This window comes from Nicotiana tabacum, chromosome 13 (genome assembly GCF_000715075.1).
Source record: "Nicotiana tabacum cultivar K326 chromosome 13, ASM71507v2, whole genome shotgun sequence".
In the NCBI taxonomy this organism is placed as follows: Eukaryota; Viridiplantae; Streptophyta; class Magnoliopsida; order Solanales; family Solanaceae; genus Nicotiana; species Nicotiana tabacum.
In genome coordinates this window covers 86,656,390-86,670,122 of record NC_134092.1, presented here as the reverse complement: position 1 = coordinate 86,670,122, position 13,733 = coordinate 86,656,390, and the positions used below count along the sequence as shown (strand labels likewise).

The 13,733-nt window shown below is 39.0% G+C and overlaps 1 protein-coding gene across 1 annotated transcript; it reads right to left on the bottom strand.

Annotated features, from left to right (window-relative positions):
• Positions 1–5,357: 5,357 nt before the first annotated feature.
• On the bottom strand, positions 5,358–8,696 carry LOC107772726 (peptide methionine sulfoxide reductase A1-like). Its single transcript, XM_016592204.2, has 2 exons — positions 8,152–8,696; positions 5,358–5,806 (listed from the first exon to the last, which is right to left on the bottom strand). Exons 1-2 carry the CDS (start codon positions 8,647–8,649, stop codon positions 5,555–5,557), a joined length of 750 nt encoding a protein of 249 aa, XP_016447690.1. The 5' UTR covers positions 8,650–8,696; the 3' UTR covers positions 5,358–5,554.
• Between the last annotated feature and the right edge of the window lie 5,037 nt (positions 8,697–13,733).

Genomic DNA, 13,733 nt, shown 5'->3' with positions numbered 1-13,733 from the left:
GAAGGAATTGATAGAATTAATCTCAATCATTCAGATCAAGTGAGGGACAACTGTGAAGCATTGGATGCCAAAATTATTCCCACACATGTGAGACGTGTAGATAACACTGTTAAGAATAAATGCAGTTAGTTTGTTAATTGCTAGCAAATAATAATTAGACAACTGTACAGGATTTTATTTTCTTTTATGATTCTTTATTTACATAGAATATACAGAGGATATGTTTGTATGTATATAGGGCAGTCCATGGAATAAAATTGATTCAGAAAATTCTGCATATTCTCTCTTCAATTCTTCATAATCTTTCATGATATCAGAGCAGTGAAGCTCGATCCTTGAAAAAGGTTTTTCATCATCTTCTATGTGAGAATTTTCCATCACATTCATCATGCCTGACAATACTGAGACCTCCCTAACTCAATATGCACGTGGGAATGCAATCACCATTGATTAGAATCATCCTTACTTTCTTTATTCATCTGATGCTCCTGGAATGACACTTGTCAATGCTGCTTTTGATGGAAAAAGGTTTCAGAGCTGGAGAAGATCACTACTGATAGCTCTTTCAGCTAAAAATAAATTGGGATTTATCAATGGTTCATGCCCTGCACCTGCAATCAGGAGTAATGGAGTTTTATCTAGAGAACAGGGAGAAGATCCAAACAACAGCAACTACAATCAAATACTAAACCAACACCTTTCCAAAGATCAGTTTTTGCACTTGGTTCAGTTGATCAAACATGTCAAAGTGGGAAAATCGGGAAGTTCTAGCTCAGAGATTAATGCAAATGTTATAGCTGGTACAATTATCAAATATTCTGGAACCTGTTTCTCAGTTGTTAATACAAGCACTGGATCATAGATTCAGGGGCTTCAGAACACATGTGTTTTGACTCAAATACTTTTATCTCTTTATCTCCTCTTCCAGTTCCTATAAATATTAATCTTCTTAATTCTTTCAAAGTCACAGTCACTCATATATGCAGGATTTCTATCTTACCTAATTTTGTTCTGGAAAATATTCTTCATGTCCCAGGTTTCAAATACAATTTACTATCAGTAAATAGATTTTGTTCACAATTTTATTGTATTATCTTATTCTCATCTGGTCAATGTCTATTGCATGCCCCTTTAATGAAGAGGTCTCAAGCTTTTGGTGAAACTAGAGAAGGATTATATCTATTGGAGCCTACTGCTGATAGAACCAAGTATATGAATCAAGAAAATGTAGTTCAAACATCAAAACAGAATGTCTTTAGTCATGTTTCAGTTCCTTGTCAATTTTATGCAAATGCAATCTCTGATGTAAACCTTTGGCACATTAGATTGGGGCATTTGCCTTTTCATCAATGAAGCATCTCAGTTTTATTTCATTTCCTTCTAATTCTGAATGTTTCTATTATATATGTCCTAAAGCTACGCAAACTAGGAATCATTTTCCTTTAAGTCAAATTAAACCTAAAAGAGCATTTGAGTTAATACATGTTGAGATTTGGGGTCCATACAAAGTTCCTACTAATAATAGATTTAAATATTTTCTAACTATTGTGGATGATTTCAACACAGGGACTTGGAGCTTCCTGATTAGTACCAAAAGTAATGCCTTTGGGGTACTAAAGAATTTCCTAACAATGGTTGAAAGACAGTTTGGTGTGAAGGTGCAGAAACTAAGGACAGATAATGCTTTTGAGCTTGGGAAAGGATCTCAAGAAGTTGCTTTTCTTTCCTCTCAAGGAATAATTCACCAATCATCTTGTGTTGCAACCCCTCAACAAAATGGCATAGTTGAGAGGAAACACAGACATCTTTTGGAAATGGCAAGAGCATTGCTCTTTCAATCACAAGTTCCTATTTGTTACAGGGGTGAGTGTCTGTTGACTGCTACATTTTTAATTAACAGGTTGCGTTCTAAAGTACTTCAGGGTCAAACCCCTTATTTCATGTTGTTTGGACAGCTCCCTTCCTATGATTATCTTAGAAATTTTGGTTGTCTTTGTTATGTTTCTACTTTATCAAATGGTAGAAGCAAGTTTGACCTAAGAGCAAATGCATGTGTATTTTTGGGCTACCCTTTGGGTCAAAAGGGTTACAAGTTGCTAGAATTGGACACCAAGAAGATTATTGTCTTTGGGGATGTTCATTTCCATGAATCCCAATTCCCATTTGCTTCATCCGCCCCTTTCACAGATCCCATATTTCCTATCTCCTCACCTCCTGATAACTCACCACATAATCCAACACCCTATACCATGGAACCTGATATTGTATTGCCCTCCTTACCTAATCCTAGCATAGTCAACTCACCTCACTTCTATAATTCTCCTGATACTCCTGAGCAGAGTAGAAATCACTTCTATAATTCTCCTGATACCCCTGTACAGAGTAAGACTCCAACTCCAATCCTTAGGAAGTCAACCAGAGTGAGTAAATGGCCTAGTCATCTAAATGATTATGTTTGCAACAATATTTACCTCACAGATTTGACTACCTCCTGTTTTGCTCAACCTAGTAAACCTCGTGTCTATTCTTTTGGAGCTTTATCTAATCACAATCAGCACATCATGCAATCTATTTCAGAAATTTCAGAACCTAGTAGTTTCTCTCAAGCTTCTATGCATCCAGGGTGGCAACAAGAAATGCTTTCAGAGATAAAGCTTTGGAAGCCAATAACACCTGGGAAGTGACTATTTTACCACCCGGCAAGAAAGCTTTACCTTGTAAATGGGTATACAAGGTAAAGCACAACTCCAATGGAACAGTAGAAAGACTGAAGGCCATGTTGGTAGTGAGGGGGGATATACAGAGAGAGGGAGTCGACTATACTAAGATATTTTCCCCATTGATCAAGATGACTACCATACGCTGTCTAATGGCAGTAGCAGCTAAGATGAATTGGCCTATTTATCAATTAGATGTCAATAATGCATTCCTACACAGGGATTTACAAGAAGAAGTTTTTATGAAGTTCCCGACAGGTTTATCTTCTCCTAGTCCTAATCAAGTGTGTCTCCTCAAGAAATCATTATATGGTTTAAAGCAAGCTTCACGACAGTGGTATGCTCAGCTTGCTGGTGCACTAAGCTTCAAAGGGTAGTCCTCTTCCTTAAACGACTATTCGTTGTTTTTCAAAAAGCAAGGGACTTTCGTTTGTATTATTTCAATCTATGTAGACGACATTCTTATTAGTGGCAATCATCCAGAAGAAATCACAGCACTCAAAAACTTTCTTAATACTGAGTTTAAGGTAAAAGATTTGGGAAATTTACATTACTTTCTAGGCATAGAAGTTCTCAGAGAAAAGCAGGGGATAATTGTTTGTCAGAGACAGTTTACCTTGGATTTATTGAAGGAATTCGATGTTTCTGATCAGCCTTGTGTCTCATCTCCTCTTGAACTATCCTCCAAACTGATTGCAGATGAAGGGGACTCTCTTCAAGACCCCACTGTGTATCAACATCTTGTTGGGAAACTGAACTATCTCACACACATGCCCGGATTTATCATTTGCAGTGCTGAAGCTTAGTCAATACATGCAAAATCCACGATTCTCTCATTTCAAAGCAGCTCTTCGAGTATTGCGTTATTTGAGATCAGATCCTGGCCAAGGAATTCTTTTTAACTCTGACCCATCTCTTCGTCTGCTTGCTTTCTGCGACGCTGATTGGGCGTCTTGTCCGGAGAGTCGCCGCTCCGTCAGTGGTTTTTATATCACCCTTGGTGCATCACCAATTTCTTGGAAGTCCAAGAAGCATGCATCTATTTCTTTATCTTCTGCAGAAGCGGAGTATAGATCTATGCGCCGAGTCGTCGCCGAACTCACTTGGCACACTCCCCTTCTTGACGACCTGTCAATTTCACCATCACTGCCAGTTCCTGTTTTTTCTGATAGCAGGGTGGCGATTCATATTGCCCGCAACCCCGTTTTTCATGAAAGCACGAAACATGTCGAATTGGACTGCCACTTCATTCGGCAACAGTTTCTATCTGGCCTCATCACTCTCTCTTTTGTTCCTTCCTCCTCCCAACTTGACGATTTATTCTCTAAATCACTCTCAGGGCCTTCACATAATTCTATTCTTAGCAAGTTGGGGGTCACTTCTTCACCCTCCAACTTGAGGGGGGATGATGAGAAGAAGCCCCATGAACGATTAAGGGAAAGCAAGAAAAGAAATTTAGGGCTTCAAATAAAAGAAAGGGGATTTCCGACAAAGGAAGATGTTTCGGATATAACAAGGAATAAGAAAGTTTTACTTGCACAAAAGGACTTGAGATGTGGAGCAATCACAACCATTGATGAAGGAATTGATAGAATTAATCTCAACCATTCAGATCAAGTGAGGCAACTGTGAAGCATTGGATACCAAAATTATTCCCACACATGTGAGACGCGTAGATAGCACTGTAAAGAATAAATGTAGTTAGTTTGTTAATTGGTAGCAAATAACAATTAGACAACTGTACAGGATTTTATTTTCTTTTATAATTCTTTATTTACATAAAATATACAGAGGATATGTTTGTATATATATAAGGCAGTCCATGGAATAAAATTGATACAGAAAATTCTGCACATTCTCTCTTCAATTCTTCATAATCTTTCATAACAAGTCTTATTCTTTCACAAAATGGGTGGGCAATTTGATACTTCCACATGGTCCGGGAGGCGGGAAGGCCTGGGACCTATTTTTTATGAAAAGCGTTAAGAGTTCTTTTTTTCCACAAAATAATTAACTGATAATTAATCTCTTATTCCTTGCTCCGGTCGTATTAGGAGCACATTGGACTTTGGAGTGTAAAACTTTTATTAATTTCATCATCCATATAGAAGCCAGAATTCCCAAATTATATGTATTTACACTGGAGATTCAAATCCAAAGCAAAGGAGTATTGCCAACAATTATCAGACGGACAAACTTTAAAGCATTTTCTGCAGGAATGGTTAGAAACCAGCTAGGCATCTATATAGAATTTGGACAGAATCATGTTTATTTCCAAAGCAAGAAACTGAAGATAGTAACAAAATGTTGGATTGTCCAAAGAAAACAAGGGGTAAAGAGAACTCGGATCTCACAAGTGTATATTTTTCATCTATAGGCATCACATGATGTTTTTGCTTTTGCAATAGAGGAACCTTTGGTTCATAAAGTAGGTATGCAAAAATTATATTGCAAGGATCACACAGCCTTAGATTTAACAGATCTGGAATTCAAAGACTTGCATCTAATTCACTTCATAGAAATACAGAAAACGATAATTCTACTTTCCTTTGTTGGGGTAGGTAAGGAATTAGGACTGCCATCTGATTAACAGGCACTATTCCACTAAGGTAATTTATGGCCAGGGCATCAATAAACATATACAAACATGAAATCTGCAACCATATACATTACAAATCTATGGTGAAGCTACAGACGTTTGATTTTCCTGAAGCAAGTATAAGCGGGTACATCTAATACATACAGCAAAAGCACGACATATCTCAACCTATTAACAACCTTAGCTTAGAAGAACAGATACAACTAAATTTATTTTTATCGTGCAAATGAAAACGTCTTTAACCGTAGCATCGAATGGGATCATTGCAGCCTTTCACAGCAGACTGCTTTGAACCAAAGCGACCCCCCTTTGCAAGGTACTGCTGATGATACTCCTCAGCTCTGTAAAATTTCTTAGCCGGCAAAATCTCAGTAACAATATTCCTGTTCAGAAGCTTCTGCTGTCTGTCTCGGGATTCTAAAGCTGCCTTCTCTTGCTCGGGTGTGTAGAAGTAAATTCCAGACCTGTACTGAGTGCCCACATCATTCCCCTACAAACAAGAGAAGCATCATGTTAGATGCATTAAAAAAAAAAAATCACTGACCTGTCAAGCAAATAACTCTACTTAAGAATGGAAAGTTCATTATAAGCAAAATGTCTAATGATGAAACTTGACTGTAATGAAAGGTTGCATTAGCTATTGAATGGTAGTGGGAGAACCAGAGAGATGGTGAGAGATGTCTTTTTCATAGTCTAACCAGAGAGATGAAGAGAGATGTTTTTCTCATAGTCTTGGATGCAATTACGCAGAAGTTCTCATTTCACAAGAAAAGGACTTCCCTGGCCATAATTTGGACCTGGCAACTGAGAGCAGAAAGCATGTCTATGTCTGCAGTGACAAATTTCCTTGCTTGGCTATTAGGAGCAGAAGCATGCAAAAATATGGGGTTAAATGAATAAAAAAAGCACAGGAAACTTACACAAACATAGGTTACTAAGAGTGCAGGAACACTAGTGCCAAAAAAAAGGAATGAGGGAAACAGTCAATGGAACCTACCAATGAAAAGGTATGAGGGAAACAGTCAATGAAGAAATGTTGCATGTCTAAGCAATCAGGTAAAAGAAACTAGGAGGAAGATTCCAATGATGTTCAATGGAAAAATGTTGCATGTTTTAGCAATCAGGTAAAAAGAAACGAGGAAAATTCTGATGATGTTTTCTTTTTGATAAAGAAAGAATCCCAATATTGATACTAGTAGAGGGATCTCGGTTTAAAGGACCTAGGAGAAGAAGTCCACAAAATAAAACCTAGAGAGACAGAATATCTAATATCGATGATCGACTAATATGAGATAGCTAATGCTAATCAACAAATGTTAAAGATGGAAGTGTTTAAGGTCACACGTCAGAGAAGATGAAATGAGCTTTCTGCTTATATTTTATGCCTTGAACATGCCAATTAGAAAGTATTTTGTTAGAAAAAGCTAATGTGATTTTATTGAATTGCACCAAAAGAATGTTGGTCACAAAAACAACAATATCTCAGCCCCAAACAAGTTAGGGTCGGCTATATGAACCCTCACTAACCATGTTTCTCCATTAAATTTCATCTCAGGCCAGCATAGAGGAAGTTGAGTTGAAGAAACTATTTACAAGCGAGCAAAAGCTTCTCTATTTAGAATATACTCGTCCAATCGAATCCATCATTTTATTTTCTGCCCATCACCACTGATGAATTGAGTATTAACTCTTGAATTTTTGCCGCAAATTCTTGATATGTTTCCATATACTGCATCCAGTTGGCTTTACAACCTCTTTTGCTTCAATTATCCACTCATATTTAGCATTTGGGACATTTTTCCACATTGTAAGATTTTATCCACAACCACTTAAATAACATGCAAAAATGTTGCCAAGCCTTTTTGGTCCCACATAATTAGAACTCCGCTATTGTCTCCTCCTTGGCGCTAGAGAACCAGATGCATAACAATCACAGTAGAGGCAAAACAAGCAAGATTCATATTTAAGATCAACACAAGGCAGAAACAAACAGAGAATTCTGATGATGTTCACCGTGAAATTTACTTTAGCGGGTAAAATGCTAATTGGGTACATGACCACTCTCGTCTATATAAAAGTCAGTCAAATTTCTTAGACATTTTGCAGCCTGGATCTTCATGGCAACAATTTCTGAAGTAAGCACCTAAGAGGGTGTTACCATCAAATGAAGACCTGATCTTCAGTATATTATCAACAAAACATTGCCATCAGAATATTAGGTGGCATTTGTTTACAGAACATCTTTTGAAATCTTGCAAAAACGAGTTTGTTTAATTTTTTGGAAGAACGTTTTGCAAAAACCATTTTATGAAGTGGTTTGAGGGTGTTTTTCAAATAAAAATCACATTTTTCGACAATAGGTTTCACCCTTTTTTCACTGAAAATTTCTTATTCAACACAAAAAGTCTTGGAAAAACTACAACTATTCAAACACATTTCTTTAAGAACAATTTTATTCCCAAACACATTCTCTTTATGCAAAATTGTCCATACGGCTTACATGATGTCCTAGAAGGTTATTGTTAGGCAAATAGTTTTATGCATCAGCAGATTTAAGAAGAAGTCGCTGACTATAGCCACAAAAACTAAAGAGGAACTCTCAGTCAATAAAGATTCCAACTTCAATTCTAGCCTTCAGTCTAGAAATCAATTAGAGTAGAAGCCTCAGGCAAGCTCACAATTCTAGCATTAATTCATCAAAGAAAAAAAAAGTTCATTTTTTACATGGACTCGTTAAAATTTTCCCAGTTAATTAAACTTAAGCATATGATTCCAGAAATAAACTCAGCCAAAAAAAATATAACCAAATATTATACATGAAAATTGAAAAGCCACCTGTCGATTGGGAGTGGTGGGGTCATGACGAGACCAGAAAACATCAAGCAAGGAATCATAGCTACATTCCTTAGGATCATACTGAACCCTAACCACCTCCGAATGATTAGTAGTACCGCTACACACATCTTCATATCTCGGGTTATGTACATAACCCTGTGAGTATCCCACTTCAGTCTTTGTAACACCCGCCACTCTCTGATACACCAATTCAACGCCCCAGAAACAACCCGCTCCGAATTGAGCAAACTGTTGACCCGGGGCGGGTATGTCATCGTCGGGTCCTTGAGGAATTGCAGATGAGTCCATAGCAGGGGATTGATCAGTTCGAAAACCGAAACCCAGTTTGTTGAGCCAACTGCTCATTTTTGGGGAAGAGTGGAGAGAGAAGAGTGAAATTGGGAGGATTTTGATGAAGGAAAAGGGAAGTGTGGGTTTTTTGGAGAAGGAAAGTAGAATTGGAGAGGGGTTGGTTATGGTGATATTAAGGAGGAGCATTTCGGGCAGTTTCGTGTTGAGATGGATTGGTTACGTGTGTAAAGTGTTTAATGGAATAAGTATTGGGATGTGATGTGACAATTAAGTTTCTTAAATTACTTTTATAATAAAGAACAATGAATTACGAGATAAGTTAAAGGGTTAGTGTAAATTTTCACTGTAACGCTGCTTTATAACTACTCTCCGTTCTAAAACTTTTTATTTTATCTTTTAAAAGAAATATGTATAACCGCCTAAATATCACTTATGAAATATTTAAAATTACAAATTTTAAAACTTTTCTAATTTATCTTTAGAGAAAAAGAATAGCATGAACTTTTTATATGTTGTATGCACCCTTTTTTGAAATACTTTTCGATCATTTTAGTAGACGATAATGGAATTATTAGAGCTGTTATTCCGAAAGGAAGTATAGTATTAAATTGGGAAAAAACAGAAATAGCCGCCCGTTACTATTCATTACACCCCCTAGCCCTAAATTTTTTCTTACACTAAAACTAAACTTTTCTAGCGGGATCACTATGGAAACCAAGAAAATGGGCGAAAAGCACGCTTCTTCAAATTTTCCATAGAAACTAGTGATTTGATCAATCTATCAAAATGAATTTAAATCCAATTATGATTTAAGCTAAAAGATTCACAACGCGACTAACATAATTTGCACCCCTCTACAAACCCATAAATTAAAATGCTTTGAGTTCAATAATTACTATGAAACTTATTCCTATTGTCACACTAACCAAGTGAATTCCACATCAAAATCAGACAGTCAAATGAAAACAAAAATAACAAACTAGCTGGAGAGATATATTTTTTATTTTTACTAGATTTATTATTCAAAAACCAAACGGGCGTATAACCAATATATAATCAATGTATAAATATTATACATCCAATAGCCAGTGATTATACATCTTAAAAGTCTATCTATATGTTGTATAATCTGTGTATAATTAATATGTAATAAGTATATAATATTTGTATACTGAGAATAAACTGATTATAGTATTACACATAGAGTATCCAGTGATTATACACTACCACTGTCTAGAATCTCATCAATTACAGATTTGGGGGAAAAGGAAGAGGAAAATCTAGAAAAAAAAGAGAGAGAAGAAGATAGATCACGATCTTCAATCACGCATATACCCCAACCCCTCGTCTCTCAATTGCGCAAAGGCCCATTACACTGGCAAAAAAAAAAAAGCAATAACTATGACTTTTCATAGTCTCTTACACTTTCTCTATTAAGCTTTTTTGTCTCTCTCTGAAATGGCTATGTTTTAAAGTAAACCTTGGATTTGGTGTGGTTTCTAACGAAAGGATATTGCGGCAGTTGGAAGGAGATAGGCAGCGGTTTGTATTAGGGTAGAAAGAGGAATATTAGGTGTGAGAATGAGATATGAGAAGATTACGTTTTTCTAGGTAGTGGGCTACAAAAAGTAAAGTATGAAAGTAAATCGGGTAGTTAAAAAAGAATGGGGTTATTTTTAGTTTATTGTTAATTTGGGTTGTTCGGGGGAACGGGGGTGGGGCGGGAGGTAGGGCAGGGGTTAGGGGTGGGGCGATAGGCAAGGGAGGTAAAGGGAACAAGGGTGTCTGTAGGTTGAGAATTGGGTCATGGAACGTAGGTATATTGACGGGTAAGTCTATAGAGTTGGCGAAGATCCTCCAGAAGAGGAGGGTCAATATAGCGTGTGCCCAAGAGACTAGGTGGGTAGAGTCGAGGGCGAAGGACACGGACGGGTATAAACTTTGGTACTCAGGAGTCCAGAAAGGTAAGAATGGAATGGGCATCTTGGTGGATAGGGAACTCAGAGAGTCTGAGCGAATGATAAATTGATGATTATTAAGTTGGTGGTTGGAGAGTGCACCCTAAATATCGTTAGCGCCTATGCGCCACATGTGGGCCTAGATGAGGAGGTTAAACGACGCTTCTAGGAGGGGTTAGATGAGATTGTGCGTCAGGTTCTGCCTACTGAGAAGCTATTCATATGAAGGGATTTCAATGGGCATATTGGGTCGACTGCAGGTGGTTATGGCGAGGTGCATGGAGGCTTCGGTTTTGGGGAGAGGAACGGAGGAGGTACATCGTTGTTGGACTTCGCTAAGGCTTTTGGGTTGGTGATTGTGAACTCTAGCTTTCCAAAGAGGGAGAGGCATTTGGTTACTTTTCAAATTGCAGTGGCGAAGACTCAGATTGACTATCTTCTCCTCAGGAGAGGTGACAGAGGAATGTGCAAGGATTGCAAGGTGATCCCGGGTGAGATACTCGCGACGCAACATAGACTCTTGGTGATGGATGTTGGTATTATGTTAAAGAGGAGGAAAAGGTCTACTCGAGGAAGTCCGAGAATCAGGTGGGGAGCCTTAACTAAGGATAAAGCCCAAGAGTTAGAAGGGTGGTTATCGGCTATAGGAGCTTGGAGGAGCAGCGGTGATGCGAGCACTATATGGTCAGCGATAGCAGACTGTATTAGGAAAGTTGCGAGAAAGGTGTTAGGAGTCTCGACGGGCGTCTCTGGTGGGCACAAAGGAGACTGGTGGTGGAATGAAGTGGTTCAAGGTAAAGTGGAAGCTAAGAAGGTGGCGTACCTGAAGTTAGTGGGGAGCATAGATGAGGAGGAGAGGAGAGCATGCATGGAGAGGTATAAGACAGCAAGGAAGGAGGCTAAGCTGGCGGTCACAGAGGCTAAGACTGCTGCATATGGTCGTATGTATGAGGAACTGGGAAAAAAAGCCGGGGAGAAGAAGTTATTCTGGCTAGCCAAGTTGAGAGAGAGAAAGGCTCGGGATTTGGACCAAGTGTGATGCATCAAGGACGAAGATGGTAAAGTATTAATGGAAGATGCCCAGATTAAGAGGAGATGGCAGACTTACTTTCATAAACTTCTAAATGAAGAAGGGGATCATGATATTATGCTAGGCGAACTGGAGCATTCCGAGAGTCACCGTGACTTTGGGTACTGCAGGCATATCGAGGTTGATGAGGTCGTGGGAGCTATGCGTAAGATGAGTAGGGGCAGAGCGATCGGGCCAGATGATATTCCGGTGGAATTTTGGAAGTGTGTGGGGAGAGCAGGTTTGGAGTGGTTGACTAGGTTGTTTAATATTATTTTTAAGGCGAAGAGGATGCCGAATGAGTGGAGGTGGAGTACGGTGGTCCCATTGTATAAGAACAAAGGTGATATCCAAAGTTGTAACAATTATAGGGGTATCAAATTACTGAGTCATACCATGAAAGTGTGGGAGATGGTGGTTGAAGTGAGGGTAAGGATGACAGTGTCTGTATTCGACAACCAGTTCGAGTTCATGCTGGGTCGTTTGACTATAGAAGCTATACACCTTGTTAGGAGGTTGGTGGAACTGTACAGAGAGAGGAAGAAGGATCTGCACATGGTCTTTATTGACCTAGAGAAAGCGTATGATAGGATTCCAAGAGAAGTTCTCTGGAGATGCCTGGAGGCAAAAGGTGTATTCGTTCCCTACATTATAGCGATTAAGGACATGTATGATGGGGCTAAGACTCGGGTTAGGACAGTAGGAGGCGACTCTAAGTAGTTTTCGGTTGTAATGGGGTTACACCAAGGTTCTGCGCTCAGTCCGTTCTTATTCGCCCTCGTAATCGACGAGTTAACATAACATATTCAAGGGGAGGTGCCATGGTGCATGCTATTTGCCGATGACATAGTTCTGATTGATGAGTCGCGAGCCGGTGTTAACGAGAGGCTAGAGGTTTGGAGACAGGCTCTTGAGTCTAAGGGTTTCAAGTTGAGCAGGACGAAGACGGAATACTTGGAGTGTAAATTCAGCGCTGAGCCAGGGGAAGTGGGCGTGGATGTGAGGCTTGAATCACAGGTTATCCCGAGTAGAGGCAGCTTCAAGTACCTTAATTCGGTTATCCAGGGGGGAGGGGAGATCGACGAGGATGTCACACACCGTATTAGGGTAGGATGGATGAAGTGGAGGTTAGCATCTGGAGTCCTGTGTGACAAGTGAGTGCCACCAATACTCAAAGGTAAGTTCTATAAAGTGGTGGATAGACCAGCCATATTGTATGGGGCTGAGTGTTGGCCCATTAAGAACTCACATATCCAGAAGATGAAAGTACCAGAAATGAGGATGTTGAGGTGGATGTGCGGGCACACTAGGATAGATAAGATTAGGAATTATGTTATTCGGGAGAAGGTGCATGTGGCTCCCATTGATGACAAGATGCGGGAAGCGAGGCTTAGATGGTTCGGACATGTTCAAAGGAGAAGCCCAGATGCTCCGGTATGGAGGTGTGAGCGATTGGTTGTGGAGGGCACGAGAAGAGGTAGAGGGCGGCCTAAGAAGTATTGGGGAGAGGTGATCATACAAGATATGGCGAGGCTCCAGATTTTCGAGGACATGACACTTGATAGGAAGATGTGGAGGTCGAGTATTAGAGTTGTAGGTTAGGATGTAGTTGAGTCTTGACTTATTTCGTACCATTGTGGGACTGGCCACGTAGGGTTTTTGTCTAGGGTAGCTAATGACAATGTTGTGTTTTACTATTTCGCTTTTCAGTGCATGTTTTATTTTCTAGCTATCATTTTTGCTTTGCATCTTTCTTCTGCATTTCATGGTGTTCCTATTTTTTCTATGATTATTGTGGTGATACTAATGTTGTCTCCTTTTGTAGTTTTGTCTTTTTGTTTTCTTGAGCCGATGGTCTTTTGGAAATAGCCTCTCTACTCCTTTGGGGTAGGGGTAAGGTCTGCGTACACACTACCCTCCCCAGACCCCATTAGTGGGATTTTACAGGGTTGTTGTTATTGTTGTTGTTGGGTTGTTAGTCTAGTTAATTATTGTATTAAATTAGCCAGTATAATTGTTGAATTCTAAACTCACCTATAAAATATGTTTATAATTGCAAGTTTTCAAAAATATTTTTCTTTTAGATTCATGTCTATTTAAACTTTTCCACATAATTAAAACAGAAGGAGTATTATTTAACAGTGGATTTCCCACTGTTACTAATTTATGTCCCCTCTGCTGAGGCTTTTCTTATCTCCTCTGCAGCAAGCTCTGCTGGCCTTGCGCTCCAAACTTATGGCGTC